Here is a 20,427-nt window from a genome sequence, read left to right on the forward strand (position 1 = left end):
AAGTTCTTGCCAAATTTGTCTACAATACTACACCCACAGAAATGCGACACATGCAGTTACCAACCAGACCCCGGCCATGATGTTCTTTAACCGAAGGTTGAGATCTCGTCTGGATTTGCTCAGACCAAATGTACGAAGGAATGTTGAGAATAAGCAATTCCAGCACATCAATGAGAAGCCGACAAGAAGCTTCAATGTAGGGCAACCAGTCTTGGCCCGCGACTACCGAACAGAGAAATGGCAACCAGGAACGATATGCACACAGCAGGGGCCACTAATGTACACAATGGATGTTGGAGAGAACATTGTGAGACGCCATGTCGACCAGACCCTAGCGTCACAGGAACGAGTTAACCCCATGTCTCGCGTACCTGGTAATGAACCCGACATACAGGTAGCATCTACCCCAGAAACAGTAGCATCGGAAGCTGATGAACCAACCGACGACAGGGGGCCAGAATCGCCTCCGCACCAAGAGCAAGATACTCAGGAAAGGCGCTATCCAGAAAGGATCAGGAAGCCGCCCCAAAGACTGAATTTATAAATGGACTATTTTCAGTTAATGTTCCATGTTAAAAGTGTTAATTGTTAAATGAATGTTATGGTACTGTTAATCTAAAAAGGGGAGGAATTGTAGTGTATGTACCTTTAAGGGGAGAACTACTTTTTACAGCTCCTGTATACTGTAGTACCGGCAGTGACCACACCTGTATATAACCCTGAGTAGGGATCTGCACTGTTAGTTTTAGAGCAACCCTCACCCAGTAAACACCTGTTGATTGTTTCTCTGCAGTGTCTGTCTATTTGTTGAAGGACACCATACATCAAGATTCACGGATTTAACACTCCCCTTTTAGATTAACAGTACCATAACATTCATTTAACAATTAAATATCAAACTAATTACAATTAACACTTTTAACATGCAACATTAGCTGAAAATAGTCTATTTATATATTCAGTCTTTGGGGAGGCTTCCTGATCCTTTCTGGGTCGCGCCTTTCCCGAGTGAGATGAATGTAGACGAGCTTTCCAGAAGAGCAAAACACTAATCACATCGAAAGAGGTATTGGCCCATTACAACCCGGCATTACCAATTCGGTTGGCATGTGATGCGTAACCCTACGGCATTGGAGCGGTGCTGTCACACAAATTCTCGGACGGCTCAGAGAGGCCAATAGCCTTTGCGTCACGATCACTACCTCAGCCGAGCGTAACTACGCCCAGATTGACAGGGAGGCCCTCAGCCTAGTGTGGGGAGTGAAAAAGTTCAATCACTATCTGCACAGGCAGAAATTCACCTCGCTGACTGATCACGCTTGGATTTGCTCAGACCAAACGTACGAAGAGATGTTGAGAGTGAGCAATTCAGCACATCCATGAGAAGCCAACAAGGAGCTTCAATGTAGGGCACCCAGTCTTGGCCCACGACTACCGAACAGAAAAATGGCAGCCAGGAACGATATGCACACGGCAGGGCCCACTAATGTACACAGTGGACGTTGGGGAGAGCATCGTGAGATGCCATGCTGACCAGATCCTCGAGTCACAGGAACAAGTCAACCCCATGCCTCGCCCATACGTACCTGGTGATGAACCCGACGTACAGGTCGCATCTACCCCAGAAACAGTCGCATCAGAAGCTGATGAACCAACCGACGACAGGGGGCCAGAATCGCCTCCGCACCAAGAGCAAGACACTCGGGAAAGGCGCGACCCAGAAAGGATCAGGAAGCCTCCCCAAAGACTGAATATATAAATAGACTATTTTCAGCTAATGTTGCATGTTAAAAGTGTTAATTGTAATTAGTTTGATATTTAATTGTTAAATGAATGTTATGGTACTGTTAATCTAAAAGGGGAGTGTTAAATCCGTGAATCTTGATGTATGGTGTCCTTCAACAAATAGACAGACACTGCAGAGAAACAATCAACAGGTGTTTACTGGGTGAGGGTTGCTCTAAAACTAACAGTGCAGATCCCTACTCAGGGTTATATACAGGTGTGGTCACTGCCGGTACTACAGTATACAGGAGCTGTAAAAAGTAGTTCTCCCCTTAAAGGTACATACACTACAATTCCTCCCCTTTTTAGATTAACAGTACCATAACATTCATTTAACAATTAACACTTTTAACATGGAACATTAACTGAAAATAGTCCATTTATAAATTCAGTCTTTGGGGCGGCTTCCTGATCCTTTCTGGATAGCGCCTTTCCTGAGTATCTTGCTCTTGGTGCGGAGGCGATTCTGGCCCCCTGTCGTCGGTTGGTTCATCAGCTTCCGATGCTACTGTTTCTGGGGTAGATGCTACCTGTATGTCGGGTTCATTACCAGGTACGCGAGACATGGGGTTAACTCGTTCCTGTGACGCTAGGGTCTGGTCGACATGGCGTCTCACAATGTTCTCTCCAACATCCATTGTGTACATTAGTGGCCCCTGCTGTGTGCATATCGTTCCTGGTTGCCATTTCTCTGTTCGGTAGTCGCGGGCCAAGACTGGTTGCCCTACATTGAAGCTTCTTGTCGGCTTCTCATTGATGTGCTGGAATTGCTTATTCTCAACATTCCTTCGTACATTTGGTCTGAGCAAATCCAGACGAGATCTCAACCTTCGGTTAAAGAACATCATGGCCGGGGTCTGGTTGGTAACTGCATGTGTCGCATTTCTGTAGGCAAACAGGAAATTGTCCACCTTATGCTGCAGTGGAATGTCGTCATCGCACATGGCCTTTATTGCCTTCTTAAAGGTTTGTACGAACCTCTCGGCCAATCCATTTGTGGCTGGATGATACGGGGCGGATGTGTAATGCCTTACCCCATTCCTTTTCATAAATTTCCGAAACTCTTCGGACACAAACTGTGGTCCGTTATCAGAGCAAATCTGCTCTGGCAAGCCGTTCCTGGCAAAGATGGTCCGTAGGACTGCAATCGTTTTCTCCGTGGTGGTGGAGGACATTTTGATCACCTCAGGCCATTTCGAGTGCGCATGCACGGCTATTAAAAACATTGAGTCCATGAATGGACCAGCAAAATCAATATGCACCTGTTGCCATGGAGAGGAGGGCCACTCCCATGGGTGTTGTACTGGCCGCGCTAGACGTGTTCCTATCTAGTTATCCAGCAAGTTAAACACTTATTCAAAAATAATTCTTCTGAAGCCGGTTGCTGTTTTGAAGCTTTACTTGAACAAATTTGTGAAACTAAACAAAGACAAAGTATGTTTTGTACATAACTGAGTACTATACATTCAATATTACATAAGATATAAACATATTTACAACAGTAGAATAGACTAATTGTATAACTAACTAACATTTCGACTAACTTCTGTAACTATCAAATATTAACCTTTTATAAACATAGTATTATCAAAATATTACTCTGACAACGTTGCTATTATGCTAAGGAACAAAGATACTCACAGATATTGCGCTTGGCCTAACATATGAAATCAGATTACATTGGATTTTAAATGGAACCTCTCATGGCAGATTCTCCATTACTCAAGTCAGGTTCTTCCTGGCAAAACTGCTTCCTGGGGTCAACAGGAAGAAAGGTAGGAAGGTCAAATGACCTCTCACAGGAAGAAAGGAACAAAGGTCAAATGACCTCACACAGGAAGAAAGATCAGATGATCTTTCCAGCATACAAACTGTTAACACAATAACCGTCACCAGAGGGTGCTATCTGCACACATAAATGTTCATTGGTCCAGAACAGGTGTGGAGGGGCATGTGGTGGTGCATTTTGGACCTTCTGCCATCCTGAGCAGCTCTTTGTCAGGTCCTCGATTTGCTGATCGATCCCCGGCCACCACACATAAGCCCTAGCAAGGCTTTTCATTTTCACCCCTCCCAGATGGCCTTCGTGAAGCTCATTGAGCACTCTCTCCCTTAACTTGGGTGGAATTACCACTCGGGATCCACACATCAAGGTCCCCTGGCATACTGACAGCTGTCCTCTTCTGGATGAGAATGCTGGCAACAGTGAGTCGCCATGTGTTGGCCATCCCTTCACCGTCAAGTCATATACCCGAGACAGTGTCGGGTCATTTCGGGTCTCCTTCTCTATATCCGCGTTAGTTACTGGCAAGCGTTCAATTATAGTCGAATAAAATATTTTGACACGGTCCACTGCTGGTGCTTCCTCCGCAGTAGGCAGTGGCAGGCGTGATAGCCCATCAGCGTTTCCATGCTGTTTCGTGCCCTTATACTCGATTTCATATTGGTTCGCCCCTAGAAAAAGGGACCATCTTTGTAGCCGTTGCGCAGTCATCACCGGAACGCCCTTCTTTGGATTAAAGATGGAGACAAGTGGTTGGTGGTCAGTCAGCAAGGTGAACTTCTGCCCGTGCAGATAGTGGTTGAACTTTTTCACTCCCCACACTAGGCTGAGGGCCTCCCTGTCAATCTGGGCATAGTTACGCTCGGCTGAGGTTAGTGACCGAGACGCAAAGGCTACTGGCCTCTCCGAGCCGTCCGGGAATTTGTGCGACAGCACCGCTCCAATACCATAGGGTGATGCATCACACGCCAACCGAATTGGTGGTGCTGGGTTGAAATGAGCCAACACCTCTTTTGATGTGATCAATTCTTTGCACTTCTGGAAAGCTCGTTTACATTCGTCATTCCACTTCCATGGTACCCCCGTTTGCAGTAGGGAGTTCAGTGGGTGTAGTACTGTAGACAAATTTGGCAAGAACTTATGGTAGCAGTTCACCAGCCTGAGGAACGACCTCAGTTGTGACACATTTTCCGGTGCTGGAGCCTTGACTACTGCCTCAATCTTTTCAGGGGACTTATGTGACCCCTCTTCATCAATAACGTGGCCACAATATGAGATCTGCTTCTGGAAAAACTCGCATTTGTGGCGATTAGCTCGGAGCCCATATTCCTTCAATCTAGTGAGCACCTGCTCCAGGTTGGCGAGGTGATCACTGTCATTTTCGCCCGTGACCAGAATGTCGCCCAAATAACACTGGGTCCCTGGAATCCCTTGCAGGACTTGATCCTTTGCCCTTTGCCAAATAGCCGGAGCTGATGCTACCCCAAACACCAGCCGGTTGTATTGGTAGAGACCTTTATGAGTGTTGATCGTGAGGTACTGTTTCGAGGCTTCTTCTACCTCCATTTGCAGGTACGCCTGGGCCAGATCAATCTTAGTGAAGCGTTTTCCTCCAGATACCGAGGCGAAAATATCTTCAATCCGCGGAAGCGGATATTGTACCATGTGAAGGACTGGGTTCACTGTCACCTTAAAGTCCCCACAGATGCGAACCTTCTTTGGTTCCCCAGGCGTATTACTCAATGACCTCTTCATTACAGGAACGATGGGTGTAGCCCACTCGCTCCAGTCCACTTTGGACAGTACTCCTGAACGTTCCAAACCTTCCAGCTCTGCTTCGACGGCTGGGCGGATCGCATAAGGTACCGGTCTGGCCTTAAAAAAACTTTGGGCTTGCATTTTCCTCTATTTTGATCATCGCTGTTATGCCTTTTAGTGTTCCGAGTCCCTCCTGGAACACTTCTTGTGCGTCAGTTAGCATTTTTGACAGTCGTCCAGGTGTGACGTCGTCATCCTTTTTGGCATCTGCAGTCAGTGCTTGTATGGAATGCCAATCTAGCTGTGTCTTCTGGATCCATTCACGTCCTAGTAGTGGTGGTCCTCCATCTGGCAATACATATAGGCCCATTTTTGGTGTTTCCTTGCCGTTATATATAACGTTCACCCTTATTTTTCCTTTGGGGTAGACTTTTTGCCCCGTGTACGTCTTCAAGACAATCTCTGTATCTCTCAAGGGTATATGTGAGAATAGCCGCTTGTAGTCCCTTTGGTTTATGACTGTTAGGGCTGATCCTGTGTCCAATTCCATTTTCACTTGGACTCCGTCTGTCTTGAGCGTGACCCAGATAGTTTGGTGATCCTCCATTTTGATTACATTATGTAGTTTCAGACAACCCAGCTCCTTGCTTCCGGAGTCTGTATCACTTTTCTGTTCGTCTGAACTACTCTCCGTCACCTTATGTACCTTTTTGTACTTCTCCTGTGGAGATTTCTTGCTGCTGGTTTTCTTTCCCGACCTGCAGACTCTTGCTATGTGTCCTACTTCTCCACACTGTCTGCACACTTGGTCCTTGAACCAACAATCCTTATGGTCGTGTGTTGTTCTGCCGCAGCGATAACACTTCACTGCTCCATATGACATTTCATTTGTGCCATATTCTTGTGGTCTCCGTTGTATCTCTGCAGAGCCCCGTGCGGCTGCTTCGTGTGATACTGCCATGCTGAAAGCCTTGTCCAGCGTAAGATCCTTTTCTGATAGAAGCCGTTTCTGGGTTCCTTCACTTTGAAGCCCACACACAAACTTGTCCCTTAAAGTATCTGGTAGTCCCGTTCCAAACTGGCAGTGTTTCGATAGCTTGCGCAGTTCCGTTAAATACTCAGCATTACTTTCGTCTTTATGCTGGTTCCTTTTGTGAAACTTAAATCTTTCTGCTATCAGCAGCGGTGTGGGGCTTAAGTGGTCCTGTAGGATTGCCACTATGCTTTCAAAATCCTTTTCCACTGGCTTCTCTGGGGTTACTAGGTTTTGCAGTAAGCCATACGTTTTTGCACCTTTGGAATTCAACAATACCAGTGCTTTCCTGGCATCTGGCACTTCATTCGCCTTGCAGTACACTTCTATGCGTTCTACATATGTCGCCCAATCTTCAACTTCATTGTCGAACGCTGCCACTCTTCGGCATCCCTGGGTGTGGTTAGACTGGCTTAAAATGGCGTCTCCCGCGCTCTCCCTTCTTCTCCGCTGCGGCTCAAAAATGGCGTCTCCCGCGCTCTCCCTTCTTCTCCGCTGCGGCCCAAGTGGCGTCTCCCGTGCTTTCCTTCCCCCGCAGACGCTGCTCAGCCCTTGAACACCGGCCGCGCTCTGCGCGTTTTCCTGCGCGCCTCTCTCGTTGACGCCGCTCGGTCCAGAACCCCAGCTGCGCCCTGTGCGCTTTACCCTCTCTCTTCTTTTTTCCGTCGACGCCGCTCGGTCCTCAACCCCGGCTGCGCCCTGTGCGCTTTACCCTCTCTCGTTGACGCCGCTCGGGCTTCAACCCTGGCTGCGCCATGTGCGCTTCACCCTCTCTCTTACCTGTCGACGCTGCTCGGCCTTTTTCTGTGCTGTCGGTCGGCTCCCGCCGCCGCTGTCCGGTAAGGGTCTGCGCCGTACCTGCTGCCCGCCCGCTGCGCTGGATCATCGCGACTGGAGAACCAAGCCCAGCTCTCCACAGCCTCCTCTGCATTGAATTGCAGGTAGGTTTGAATCCACTCGTCGCCACTGTTAAATCCATGAATCTTGATGTAGGGTGTCCTTCAACAAATAGACAGAGACAGCAGAGAAACAATCAACAGGTGTTTACTGGGTGAGGGTTGCTCTAAAACTAACAGTACAGATCCCTACTCAGGGTTATATACAAGTGTGGTCACTGCCGGTACTACAGTATACAGGAGCTGTAAAAAGTAGTTCTCCCCTTAAAGGTACATACACTACAGGGAGGAATTGTAATGTATATACCTTTAAGGAGGGAACTATTTTTTACAGCTCATGTATACTGCAGTACCGGCAGTGACCACACCTGTATATAACACTGAGTAGTAATCTGTACAGATCAGTTGCAGTGTGAGCCACGTTGAGTAAACACCTGTTGTACCGTTCTCCGCAGTCTGTGTGTTATTATACACAGACGTAACAATGTGGGCGCGCCTGTACCCCGCCAGTTATGTCCTGCTGCCTCCGGTTGTGAGCCATCTTGTCCTGCAAGAGAATTGGCATTGTGTCAGTGAGTGTGATGCAATGTGTTTGTGTGATGGTTGAATAGCTGGCAGTGTGGGCACACAGTGAGATGTGGGTGTGAGGCTTGCAGTAGTGCTAAGTGTGTGAGGGTGAGGTGAAGCTATGAATGTTAAGAATGAGTTGAGATTGATAGAGATTGTTGGTAGGTGAGTGATGGGGGTGTGGCGCATTGAGCAGTGTATGAGGCTAGTGGTGCCGTTGGTGGGATATGGCATTTAAAGATGAATTCACTTACCTTGACCACTTGTGTGAGGTCATTGAACTTCTTGTGGCACTGCATCCAGGTCCTCGGTGCTTGACTCCTGGCATTGACCGCCACAGCTATCTGGTCCCACTGCCTTTGTAAAGTTTGTCTGGAGGGCCTCCTGGCCCCGTGTGGATAGATCACATCTCTCCTCCTCTCCAGCTCCTCCACCAAGGCCTCCAGTGCAGCGTCCAAGAATCTTGGCGCACATTCTCCCCCATGTTACGCTGTTATTCAGTTTTTCCCAGGTCAGAATGTCTTTCTGCATGACTTCCAGCATCTGCTCCAGCCACAATGCAGCTCCCCTGTAAGAGGTGCAGGCTGGCTTTAACTGGTCCAAGCCTGTCACAATATTGGCCTCCTGCTGAGGTATGCAGCCACTCAACAGCACAGTTGGCACTGGCTGCACGTTAAAATAATTTAAATGAGCAGGCAGCATGAAGTTGGAATGCCGCCTGCATCGGACACGTGCTATTTGCGCATCGTGATCCCCGTGCCCGTTTTTGGGCCCTGTCCAATTTAAGCCCTTCCGATCCTACATGACATTACTTAACTACTACATGGGGGTAAAAAGAAAAGAAAGACTTGCATTTCTATAGCGCCTTTCATGGCCACCGGACATCCCAAAACGCTTTACAGCCAATTAAGTACTTTTTGAAGTGTAGTCACTGTTGTAATGTGGGAAACGCGGCAGCCAATTTGCACACAGCAAGCTCCCACAAACAGCAATGTGATAATGAGCAGATAATCTGTTTTAGTGATGTTGATTGAGGGATAAATATTGGCCAGGACACCGGGGATAACTCCCCTGCTCTTCTTCAAAATAGTGTCATAGGATCTTTCACGCCCACCTGAGAGAGCAGACGGGGCCTCGGTTTAACGTCTCATCTGAAAGACGGGAGGGTTAGGAGCAGATATCTGTATATTATCATCTAAAACAACAGTTCTAAAAACATTAACAAATTCACTTAAACATTTTCTTACAAAAGATAGATTCTACTCAGAACTTACTACATTTTAGTTAAAAGTACAGTACCTATATATACAAACATTAGATACAGAAGGCATTGGGGGCGGTTTTCACACATCAGGCGGGCGGGGCATGTGCTACACCCACCCGATAGCTCTAGTGAAAAGTCGGACCCATATTTATAGTCGACCTCACGAAATCTTTTTGGGTGAGCTGCCAGCTCTCAGCAAGCGCACATAGGCAGCTCGCCACTGTGGGGGCTGGGGGTGAGGTGGCGGGGGGTGGGGGGAGGAGGGGAGGAATCTAACAGCACCTCCAAAGTGGGAAGGGGAGGGAATCTGAGGGGGGTGGCACTGAGCAGCCAGCAGTGAACCTAGTGTCATTTTCTGAGTGGTCTCCAGTGGTCCATTTAAGGAGGGTTGGGCCACTCAGCCCCTGGTATCAGTGGGCGAATTGGTACACAAAAATGGTGTTGGGGATCCTACAACCAGCACAGGGTCCCAGTTTAAATGTTTAAATCAGGCCTGTGTTGGGTGGGATGCTAGCCGCTCATCTGCTCTCAAAAGTTTGTCACCATCCTCCGCCTGCTTCACGACGACATGCAAGCCATGATCCTGACCAACGGTTCCACCACAGACCCAATTCACGTACGGACTGGGGTCAAGCAAGGCTGTGTCATCGCACCAACGCTCTTCTCGACCTTCCTTGCTGCAATGCTCCATCTCACCCTCAGTAAGCTCCCCACTGGAGTGGAGCTAATTAACAGAACAAACGGGAAACTGTTCAACCTCCGTCGCCTCCAGTCCAGATCCAAGGTCGTCCCATCCTCTGTCGTCGAATTACAGTATGCAGACAATGTTTGCGTCTGCACTCACTCGGAGGTCGAACTCCAAACTATCGTCGACACCTTCACCGAAGCGTACGAGAGCATGGGCCTTACACTAACCATCTGTAAGACAAAAGTGCTCTACCAACCTGCCCCCGCCACACAGTACTGCCCCCTGATTATCAAAATCCACGACAAGGCCTTGGACAACGTGGACCACTTTCCATGCCTCGGGAGCATACTGTCAACAAGGGCAGACGTCGACGACGAAGTCCAACACCGCCTTCAGTGTGCCAGTGCAGCCTTCGGTCGCCTGAGGAAGAGAGTGTTTGAAGACCAGGACCTCAAACCCGGCACTAAGCTCATGGTCCACAGAGCAGCAGTGATACCCGCCCTGCTGTATGCCTCAGAGACATGGACCATATACAGCAGGCACCTCAAAGCACTGGAGAGGTACCACCAATGCTGCCTCCGCAAGATCCTGCAAATCCATTGGCAGGATAGGCGCACCAACGTCAGTGTTGTTGCTCAGGCCAACATCCCCAGCATCGAAGCTTTGACCACGCTCGATCAGCTCCGATGAACGGGTCACATTGTCCGCATACCCGATACGAGACTCCCAAAACACCGCTCTACTCGGAGCTCCGGCACGGCAAGAGAACCCCAGGTGGGCAGAGGAAACGCTTCAAGGACACCCTCAAAGCCTCCTTGAAAAAGTGTAACATCCCCACCGACACTTGGGAATCCGTGGCCCTAGACCGCACAAAGTGGAGGAGAAGCATCCAGGAAGGCGCCGAACACCTCGAGTCTCTTTGCCGGGAGCAAGCAGAAACCAAGCGCAGGCAGCGCAAGGAGCGCATGTCAACCCAAGCACCCCACCCACCCGCCCCTTCAACCACCGTCTGCCCCACCTGTGACAGAGACTGTAGGTCCCGCATTGGACTCATCAGTCACCTGCGAACTCATTTTTAATGTGGAAGCAAGTCATCCTCTGCCTAAGAAGAAGAAGAAGAAGCTAGCCGCCCATCTGAAAGTCACATCAAGTGGGATTCAGGTGGCCAATGGACAGGAAATATTTTCAACTTTCCGCTACCATTCGTCCTGTTTTCTAACAATGAGTGGGTGGCAATTGAAAATCACCCCATTATATACAATATAAACAGTGCACAGTGCTTTGTGGTTCAAATCAATTTTCAAGTAACATAAATGACTTATTTGACAGAACAAAATGCAAACAGAATTAGTTCTTTAAACAATCACTTAAAACTTCTACATAATAATGTCACCTCTCTCAAACATAATCACTGGTCTTACATCAAAGTCATACTGGTCTGTAGAACACTTCAGATGTTTGAACTTCTCTTACAAGAAATGTTCTTTTACTAAAAAGCCACTTAATTCAACAATGCAGCAGTATGTGCACAAACATAAAATCACAAACTGAGCCTCTTTGTGCCTTTACAAAATCAGTGAACCATGTATTAAGTGTGAAAACGGTGTAACATCTGGTTTTATTTGTTATATTTGCCATAACTAAAGGTTAACTATTGTCCTGTAAAATTTCAGAAGGATGCTTACTTTTATATTGGATCATGGTACAGCCATGGGTTGCAGAACAAAACACAATGGGCCAGTAATTCCGGTCCCAACGCGTGAGTACGGACGGGGTACTCACGCGTGGGCCTGTTGGATGTGCCAGATTTCAGCATACACAGCGCATGCGCGGGAAACCGGCATTTCCTCCAAGGGGTTCAGAGGTCCAAGGCGTGCGCGCAGGACTCTGCGCGCACGCATTGAACTTCATTCTTTTTGACAGGTTTGCCAGTGTGTAAGGGCCTCAACTTTTTAGAAATGTAAAAAGGAGACGTAAGGACTTGATTCTTTAAGGTAAGTGGTCTATTATTTAAAATTATAACATTTTTTCCACAGCTTTATTGTTTTTAAGGACTTTACAGTAAGGTAAGTTTATTTTTAGATCCGATTTCTTAAAAAATTATTTTTTTCAAAAATTTGATTAATTGTTTAAAATAGTTTTTTAAAGTTATTTATAGTTAATTTAATTAGTGGGATGTTTTTTAAAATTTTATTTAAAGTTTAAGTAGTGCTTTGGGCGTCCGTAGTTTTCATGAGTTTGACAGTTCTTACTATCAAACTCATGAATGAAGTTTTCCCTCCCCTGATTGGCTGCCCAGTGCTCACCTGATCCCAGCCGGCACATCGAACTAACTATGCCGCTGGATCAGGCAAGCACAGCGCGCCGACAGCTGAACCGGGCCAGTGACAGGAATTCCAAGCAGGCCCAGGCTTCAGCTGTCGGCGCGCCGGGTAAGTGCACATCGGGGGCTTGCACGCGCGGCAAGCCCCCGAACCTAATTTCTGGGCCCATATAAATAGTTTCTTTTTGTTTGTTCCTGGGATGTGGGCATTGCTAGCAAGGCCAGCATTTATTGCCCATCCCCAATTGCCCTTGAGAAGGTCTTGGTGAGCCCCCTCCTTAAACCGCTGCAGTCTGTATGTGAAGGTACTCCCACAGTGCTGTTAGGGAGGGAGTTCCAGGATTTTGACCCAGCGACGATGAAGGAACGGCGATATATTTCCAAGTCAGAATGGTGTGTGACTTGGAAGGGAACATGGAGGTGATGGCGTTCCCTTGTGCCTGCTGGCCTTGTCCTTCTAGGTGGTAGAGGTCACGGGCTTGGGAGGTGCTGTCGACGAAGCCTTGGTGAGTTGCTGCAGTGCATCTTGTAGATGGTACACACTGCAGCCATGGTATGTGGTGGAGGGAGTGAATATTTAAGGTGTTGGATGGGGTGCCAATCAAGCAGGCTGCTTTGTCCTGGATGGTGTCGAGCTTCTTGAGTGTTGTTGGAGCTGCACCCATCCAGGCAAGTGGAGAGTATTCCATCACACTCCTGCCTTGTGCCTTGTTGATGGTGGAAAGGCTTTGGGGAGTCAGGAGGTGAGACACATGCTGCAGAATACCCAGCCTCTGACCTGTTCTTGTAGCCACAGTATTTATGTGGGTGGTCCAGTTAAGTTTCTGGTCAATGGCGACCCCCCAGGATGTTGTTGATGGGGGATTCGGCGATGGTCATTGCCTGGCACTTGTGTGGTGCAAATGTTACCTGTCACTTATCAGCCCAAGCCTGAATGTTGTCCAGGTCTTGCTGCATGCGGGCATGGACTGCTTCATTATCTGAGGAGTCTCGAATGGAACTGAACACTGCAATCATCAGTAAACATCCCCACTTCTGGCCTTATGATGGAGGGAAGGTCATTGATGAAACAGTTGAAGATGGTTGGGCCTAGGACACTGCCCTGGAGAACTCCTGCTGTGATGTCCTGGGTTGAGACGATTGGCCTCAAACAACCACAACCATCTTCCTTTGTGCTAGGTATGACTCCAGCCAGTGGAGAGTTTCCCCCCTGATTCCCACTGACTTCAATTTTACCAGGGCTCCTTGATGCCACACTCGTTCAAATGCTGCCTTGATGGCAAGGGCCGTCACTCTCACCTCACCTCTGGAATTCAGATACGGGGCTAGAAATTCGATTGCCCCGAAAACGGGTGCGGAGATCACGATGCCGAATCAACCCGCGCCCGTTCAAAGTAATGTAAGCAGCACGCAAACTTCGTGTTGTCTGCTGATTAACGTAATTGTGGCGTGCAGCCCAGCGCTGAATGCGCTGCTGAGTGGCTGCACGCTCAGCAGGGGGGCCAAGTTCTTGCGAGGCTAGCACCAATGAAAGCTAGACTGCATTGAACTGCATGATTTGCTGCGTATGGTCGCACACCCACTGGACGTTGAGGGAGTGCAATCCCTTTCGGTTGCGATGCATCGCAGAGTTGACACGCGGCACCCGCAAAGCGACGTGCGTGCAGTCAACGCACCCTGCACCACGGAGAAGCCTGCAATCCTCGCAAAGCTGCGTGCTCGCTCCGCCTGCTGCTCTCTGGCAAGAGAGAATGAAATGTATTCAGCTCTTTTGGAATACAGAGCCTCACTTACCTCCCTTATGCAACAGTGGATGGCAAACTGGGAGATGTTGGAAATATCCCCTGCTCCAGCCTGGAAGGAGCCCGACGCATAAAAGTTCATGGCCACGGTCACCTTCACAGCCACTGGCAATGCAGTCCTCGCCCTGCTACGAGGATTCAGTTGTGGCTGCAGCAAGTGGCAGATTTCAGTGAGGGCGCCCTTACTGAAGTGCAGATGTCTGGCACACTGTTCCTCACTGAGGTTCAGATAGGAGAATTGATCCCTGAACACCCTGGGCAGATATGGCCTTCTGCTGAGACCCCTTCTCTTCTCCCTCTGCCAGCAGCCTGTCCTGCTCTGGGTCGCCTCTGCTCATTCTCCCTGTCATGCTGTAGTCCAAGGGGAATGCCTACTACTGCATCCATGTCTGGGAGCAAGTGGTTTGTGCAAAATCCTTAAAGTCAGGACAAGGCCCTTCAGCACCTGCCACACCACTCCCTGTAGACTTTAGCAACTTTAAAGAACTCTAGAAACCTCCAAACACTTCTACAATCGCAGCAACAGCCAGTAGAAATCAACCAGCAACTAACCTGTAAGTAGTTGATGATCCCTTTAAATAGCGCTGGTGAGGGGTCCTTCCTGCTGCTGAAGGCGTGTTTAGCTGTGCGTGTTTAAGAGAGGGTGTTAGCTGTAGCACTGAGCTCCAAAATGGTAGCGCTGGTGTCAAATCAGCGTTACACGGAGATTGACATCATGATCTCTGCATACTTCCAGCGGAAGCTCACTGCGCGCGCTAACGGCCTCACCAAGATGGTGTCCGGCGCGTCTCACACCAGAAGTGTGCGTGCGTGCCATGGACGCCATTTTGGATCCAAAACGGCACTTGTAGCGCTGAAACAGCAGATGCGAAGGAGCCGAAATTTGCGGCCATAGCCATTTCAGCACAGAAGGAAGTCATTACGTCCACTTTACCTGTGCCATTGCTGGCTCCACATTGAAGCTATCTACTGTAATCTCACTTCCTTGCTCTTACCCCATGTCCTTTTGATACTTTTATTTTCAAGTGTTAATAAAATTCTCTCTTAAATGCTGTGACTGACTGCTTCAAAGATTAGAGTATGTATGTAGAGGAGTGGAAAAGTCTGTGACATGATCAGTAATCTCAAAATGAAAGGCTTGAATTTCTAAAGTGCCTTATCATGTCTCTTAGGAATACTTCAAAAGCATTTCACACAATTAATTACTGCAACAACTGTTGTTAAGTAGGAAAGGACTACAGCTATTTCAATACACAACGAGACCCCACAAACAACGATAAGACATCCCATATTTTGTGTACACAGCAGAAATGTTTGACGTTTTACAGCACACCTGACTGCCCAAAGTTTCCTTTTCTGTTAGTGTTCCTGGCCCTCTGCATAATGCCTGCTTTCACCCTATCTCCCACCTGTCCAGTCAATATCAGCATCAAAATCAGCGTGGATAGATCTAAGGTGAAGGGTTAAAGAAAATTGCCTTGCACTTTAAAATAAAAAGCTTCCACATACAGATGGCAGGATGGGGCTACATTTCAAAATTCAACTACCTCCAGAGGAGGGGTGGGCTGCATGCTAAGGCCTTTGGTTTTCTTCTGAAGTTGGAAGGACGTTGAACAGCTGATATACAGAGGTGTCATTCCCCAGCAAAGATGGCAGCGACTTTAGAAATAACTTTGGATGTTCATCACTGATTCACTAATCGTTGCTCTGGCAGGTGTTCTGAGAAAGGCCCATCTTTTTGCAATCCATGTACAGGGGTATGTCTATACCAAAATAGTCACGTGTCATTGTGAAACCTATAACCCTCTGTACCTGCTATATAAACCCCACCGTGTTATAGAGCTGGGAGACCTTTTAGTACACTTTGCATTACATCTGCTCTTCCTAGCCCTCCTCTACCATGTCCAGTTCTAGTTGCAATCCCAGCAATGTGCAACAAAACTTGAAGTTCTAGTTAAAACGTACAGCAGCTCAATTTTAACTGAAGACTCTAGGCCACAGGATGCAGCCTTTGCAGCAACACTGGCTATTCAAGCGGGTTAGCAATGTATCACAGGTGCGCCTCAGTGCGGTAGTGCTCAAAACCAACCTTGACTTAATAGAAACTTCAGAGTTTGGAAACGAGCGGTAAGTGTGGGCAAACCAGCATTCATAAAATCGATGTTTCGCAATCCTCAGCGACTGCTGAGATTAGTCTCAATGCCAAAAGCAATTTCTACGCTAAAAACTTGCAATGCCAACGTTTCAGTGTTCATGTACTGAAACTGGTCTTATGCCCAGAATAGTGAAGGGAGACATTTAGGCTTATGTTTATGGAGTAGAGGAAGATAAATGATGAAACCTACACTATCCATTTGTGCAGGAAATCCTGCCAAAATGTACATTATTCGGTCATAACTAGTACTATTCATTTATTGCTCATTCATTCAATTATTGATCCAGTGCTAATAAAACTGAAAGAACTGGTCACAAAAGGAATGATGCTGTTGTCAGTAAGCTAACACCAGTTGTATAGATTTATTAGACAAACGATTGAACTCAGTTTGTCAGCAGTATAAGAATTGGACGCATTCTTGGATAGTTTGGAAGGTATTGTAGACGGGTATGGTTAGGTCAGCCATGAGTAGCAGAAAAGGATTTGTGTGGTGTGATATTTGTGCTTCACTTTCCCAGCTTTATATGTGATGCCAGGGTTTCTATAGTCAGGATGAAGAGAAGTGGGGGAGAGATGGGGATATCCCTATCTGGCCCCCGTTTGGAGGAGGAACACAGAGAAGGTGCGGCTGTTATCAATTGTTGAGAACGAGGGATGGGAGTAGAAGAATTTGATGCAGCAACTGAATATGCTGCCAAAGGCCATGGGGTAGATGTTCATCTCTGTTGCCTAGTTTTAATGGAAGGAAAATGAGATGGGTTGTGTAACTGGCACACAATTCTCCCTGGCAGACTTTCCTCACTGTGCTCTGCCCAGGCGATGCTTAATGCCAAGTCAGTAAGGATGAAAATCTATCCAGATACTTCTGAGGATAGGGAATAGAAAATCCCACACCATCTGGTCAAATGCCTTTTCTGCCTCTAGGAAGAACACCAGGGCAAGAATGTTCTCATTTTTTCAGGAGTACGTAATATTGAAGTGTTGCCAAGTGTTGTCATTTGAGTGGATTTGTGGATGACACCTGTTTCAGTGGGTCTAACTCAGGGCTCATCAAGGCCAGTGTTAGTAGTGAATGTTGTGGAGTTTATGAGCTTGAGAATACATAAAAATTTGGGTTTTAAGACTAAGAAATAATCTAGTGTATTTCCCATGTGATTAAACAATGGTCCATAATTTGCTGTCAAAATAAGGATGAGACTAATAGCGCTCACCGTTATTTATGCGTAAAGGTCGCAGCAACTTCAGGCGAGGGCAGATGCACGATTAAACACGGAAATCCCAAAGTTGCTGTCTGAGATGCGCTGCTCCATTGTTAGTTTTGTGAAAACGGCTGCTTGCTGTCTGTCTCACCATTGAATTGCATTGGGCGGTGTGAAGTTGCTGTACTTGCACGGTAGATACGAACTAAACTCGCCACTGAAAGTTAGAGCTGGTCTGAAGTGAGGCAAGGAGCCTGTTTTGGAGCCGTTTGAGGTCCATGCATATTTAATGAAACCTGGATTACCTGTCAGAGATTCTTTTAACGATGTGCTAATTGTTAATTACTGCCAATGAACCTCTTTGGCGTTGAAAATTAAATATTACAAGTGCGGAGTCTCATTCCTTCAGGTTTTAATTGTTGGATAATTTGAAAATGTGAATTTTAAAATTAAAACTTTGTTTTTCTTTCTTTCTCTTTTTCTCTCTCTCTCTCATAAACCAATCTTTCTTTCCCTCCCTTTATTTCTCTTTCAGTACCTGATTTGGCATTGACTTCATCCATTCTAATTTACACTTCCTTCTCAGTCCTTGTGGTATTATTTCACAATCCTTCAATCTGATTTGTTAAAGAGATGCACAGTTGCTTGTACTGTTCACTCAGGTCCCAGATGCCCAATTCCCATCATTTCGAGTTTTTCAACTTGCACGTCCAGCAATTAGCGGTGCAGAATTTTGTCGAGATTAAACGAGCAAGGGCAAGTCCAACTAACACCTGGCATTGTTAGATTCACTCCAACAGGAAATGATGGCTCAATAACTCTTTGCAATTAGTTTCAAAGAACTGCAGGGAAGTTTGTCCTGGTGTCCTGGCCAATATTTATCCTTCAGCCAACATCACTAAAACAGATTATCTGGTCATTATCACATTGCTTTTTGTGGGACCTTGCTGTGCACAAATTGGCTGTCACGTTTCCTATATTAGAACAGTGGCTACACTTTTATAAAAGTTCTTCATTGGCTGCAAAGCACTTTGGGACGTTCTGAAGTTGTTAAAGGCGCTATATAAATGCAAGTCTTTTTTTATTATTACTGTCAGTGAGTTTATGAACGGAGGAACAATAGCCAAAATAACAGCAAAGATTCGACAGAATCTCTTGATTTTCCTAGGACCAATTTTAAACCATGTTATTACCAAATTATCCTGCTCTTATGAGAGGATAATCGCTATAGCTCTTGAGCACTTCTAGGGCAGATTACTGCTAATCAGGACAAGTGCACATGCTGTACGATAGCAAAATACTGCAGATAGCAAAATACTGCAAAATAGTGCACATGCTGTTTGCTTAGTAGGGATGTTTGTTTATAGGTAGCGTTCTACACACCAGGAGGGAGTTCCTATTGAGATGGTGCTACAGTAAAATGTTACATGAACTACATCTTTTCTGTACTTGGCTGATTGCTGATAAAGGAAAAAGTATACATCAAAAAATAGCTTACTCTACCACTGCCAGTTTAGCAGCAGATTTATTGGCTGTGTGTGACTCTAGGTTAAATATTGTAGAAAAAACACTTTATGGGTGCAGTTAATTTAACTAGGTAGAGCATGGATCTATGTTAAGTAGAAAAACATCTTGGTGAAAATATAAGTTAAACTAATGATCTTGTGGAAAATATAATTGTTTTACACATATGAATAGTAATTATGCCGTGCTTATAGAAATATCTACAATACGTCTACATCCAAAATGTAGCCCATCAAATGCAGTACTGAATGGCATAACATACTGCCCTATTTTAACTTGTGATCCTTTGCTTACCTTTACAGAGACAAGTTTCTTACTTGGAAATGCTCAGATTGTAGATTGGCCAGTAGTTTACAGTAATGATGGATTTTGCAAGTTATCTGGATACCACCGGGCTGAAGTAATGCAGAAAAGCAGCACCTGCAGGTAAATGCTTAAATGTTTACTTATAGCACTGTTGCACAGGCACACTCGATAATGGCGTGCTGCTCCCCAGTATTTGGCTCAGATTACTTTCTTTTAATAATGAGAGCTGGTGGGACCATAAGATTTTTTCAGTTGGTGGAATTGAAAGCCAGACTGCAGTATCACCAGCGAGAAGACTGATGCTGCCAGTGGAAGCAAAACCATGTTTTGGAGGCGTTCTCAGTTCATCGGATACAGGCCCACATGTGTGACTTTAACATTGCCATTTTGCTCATCTCGTAGCACTGGTGCAGAAAATGCCATACCAAGGCAGCTTGAAAGGGATGCAAATGCACCTTGTGTAAGCACTCCAGCTTAAATATTTTCCACCTGGCAAATCAATAATGATTAATTAATAGTCAACAACACTTCAAAGCTATTTTATATGTATGTACTGCTGAATTTAGGTACTGCTTGGCAAAGCAGGGACTTTTTTCTGTTTTGTAGCTTGCCAAATTGTTGAAAAATACTATAACTTGCCCTTGGTGAGATGGTCAGTGCTATTTTTTTCAGTCTTGTACACACCTACACACTCAAACAGCACAAAGTCATGACATTCATAAGACTCAAAGGGAGACCTTAACTTCATTAAATGCTTGCCAAAAATACCGAGTTAAGATTTAGCAAAATCTTTTTATTTGCAGTAAATAATGTCCTTTCAGTGCAAGGCCACAAAAATGTGAATGCAAATTTGTTCTATACTCTCAAAATTAACTTACATATCTATAGTGCTTTTCACGTACAGAAATGTCTGAGAGAGCCTTACAGGCTGGTGCACTAAAGTGAACACCAAGCAAGAAGGAAAAAGGAATGAGAAGGAAAGAGGAAAAGCACGATTGAAGAGAAAGGTCTTTAGAAGAAACAAAAGTGCCTTTAATGATCTCAGGACATCCCAAAGCACTTTACAGCCAATGAAATATTTTTGGACTGTAGTCACTGTTGTAATGTAGGTAAACACAGCACTGAATTTGTGCACAGCAAGGTCCCACAAACAACAATGATCAGATAATTTGTTGGTTGAGGGATAAATATTGTCCAGGAACATTGCCATGAGATCTTTTACCTCCACCTGAGAGGTCCTCATTTTAATGGTACCTCTGACAGTTCTGCACTACCTCAGTACTGCACTGAAGTTTCAGCTTAAATTTGTGCTCAAGTCTCTGGAATGAAGTTTGAACCTACGAT

The 20,427-nt window shown here is 46.2% G+C and overlaps 1 protein-coding gene across 1 annotated transcript in view; it reads left to right on the forward strand.

Moving 5' to 3' along the window:
• The window catches only part of kcnh5b (potassium voltage-gated channel, subfamily H (eag-related), member 5b), a 553,929-nt gene that overhangs the window by 65,904 nt on the left and 467,598 nt on the right, over positions 1-20,427 (forward strand). Inside the window, exon 2 of the mRNA XM_086002823.1 lies at positions 19,080-19,203. Within this exon, the coding sequence (XP_085858949.1) occupies positions 19,080-19,203 (124 nt within the window). The remainder of the gene's footprint in view (positions 1-19,079; positions 19,204-20,427) is intronic.

Source organism: Somniosus microcephalus, chromosome 12, assembly GCF_052327205.1.
Source record: "Somniosus microcephalus isolate GS21.2 chromosome 12, FLI_Smic_1.0, whole genome shotgun sequence".
NCBI classification, from domain to species: domain Eukaryota; kingdom Metazoa; phylum Chordata; class Chondrichthyes; order Squaliformes; family Somniosidae; genus Somniosus; species Somniosus microcephalus.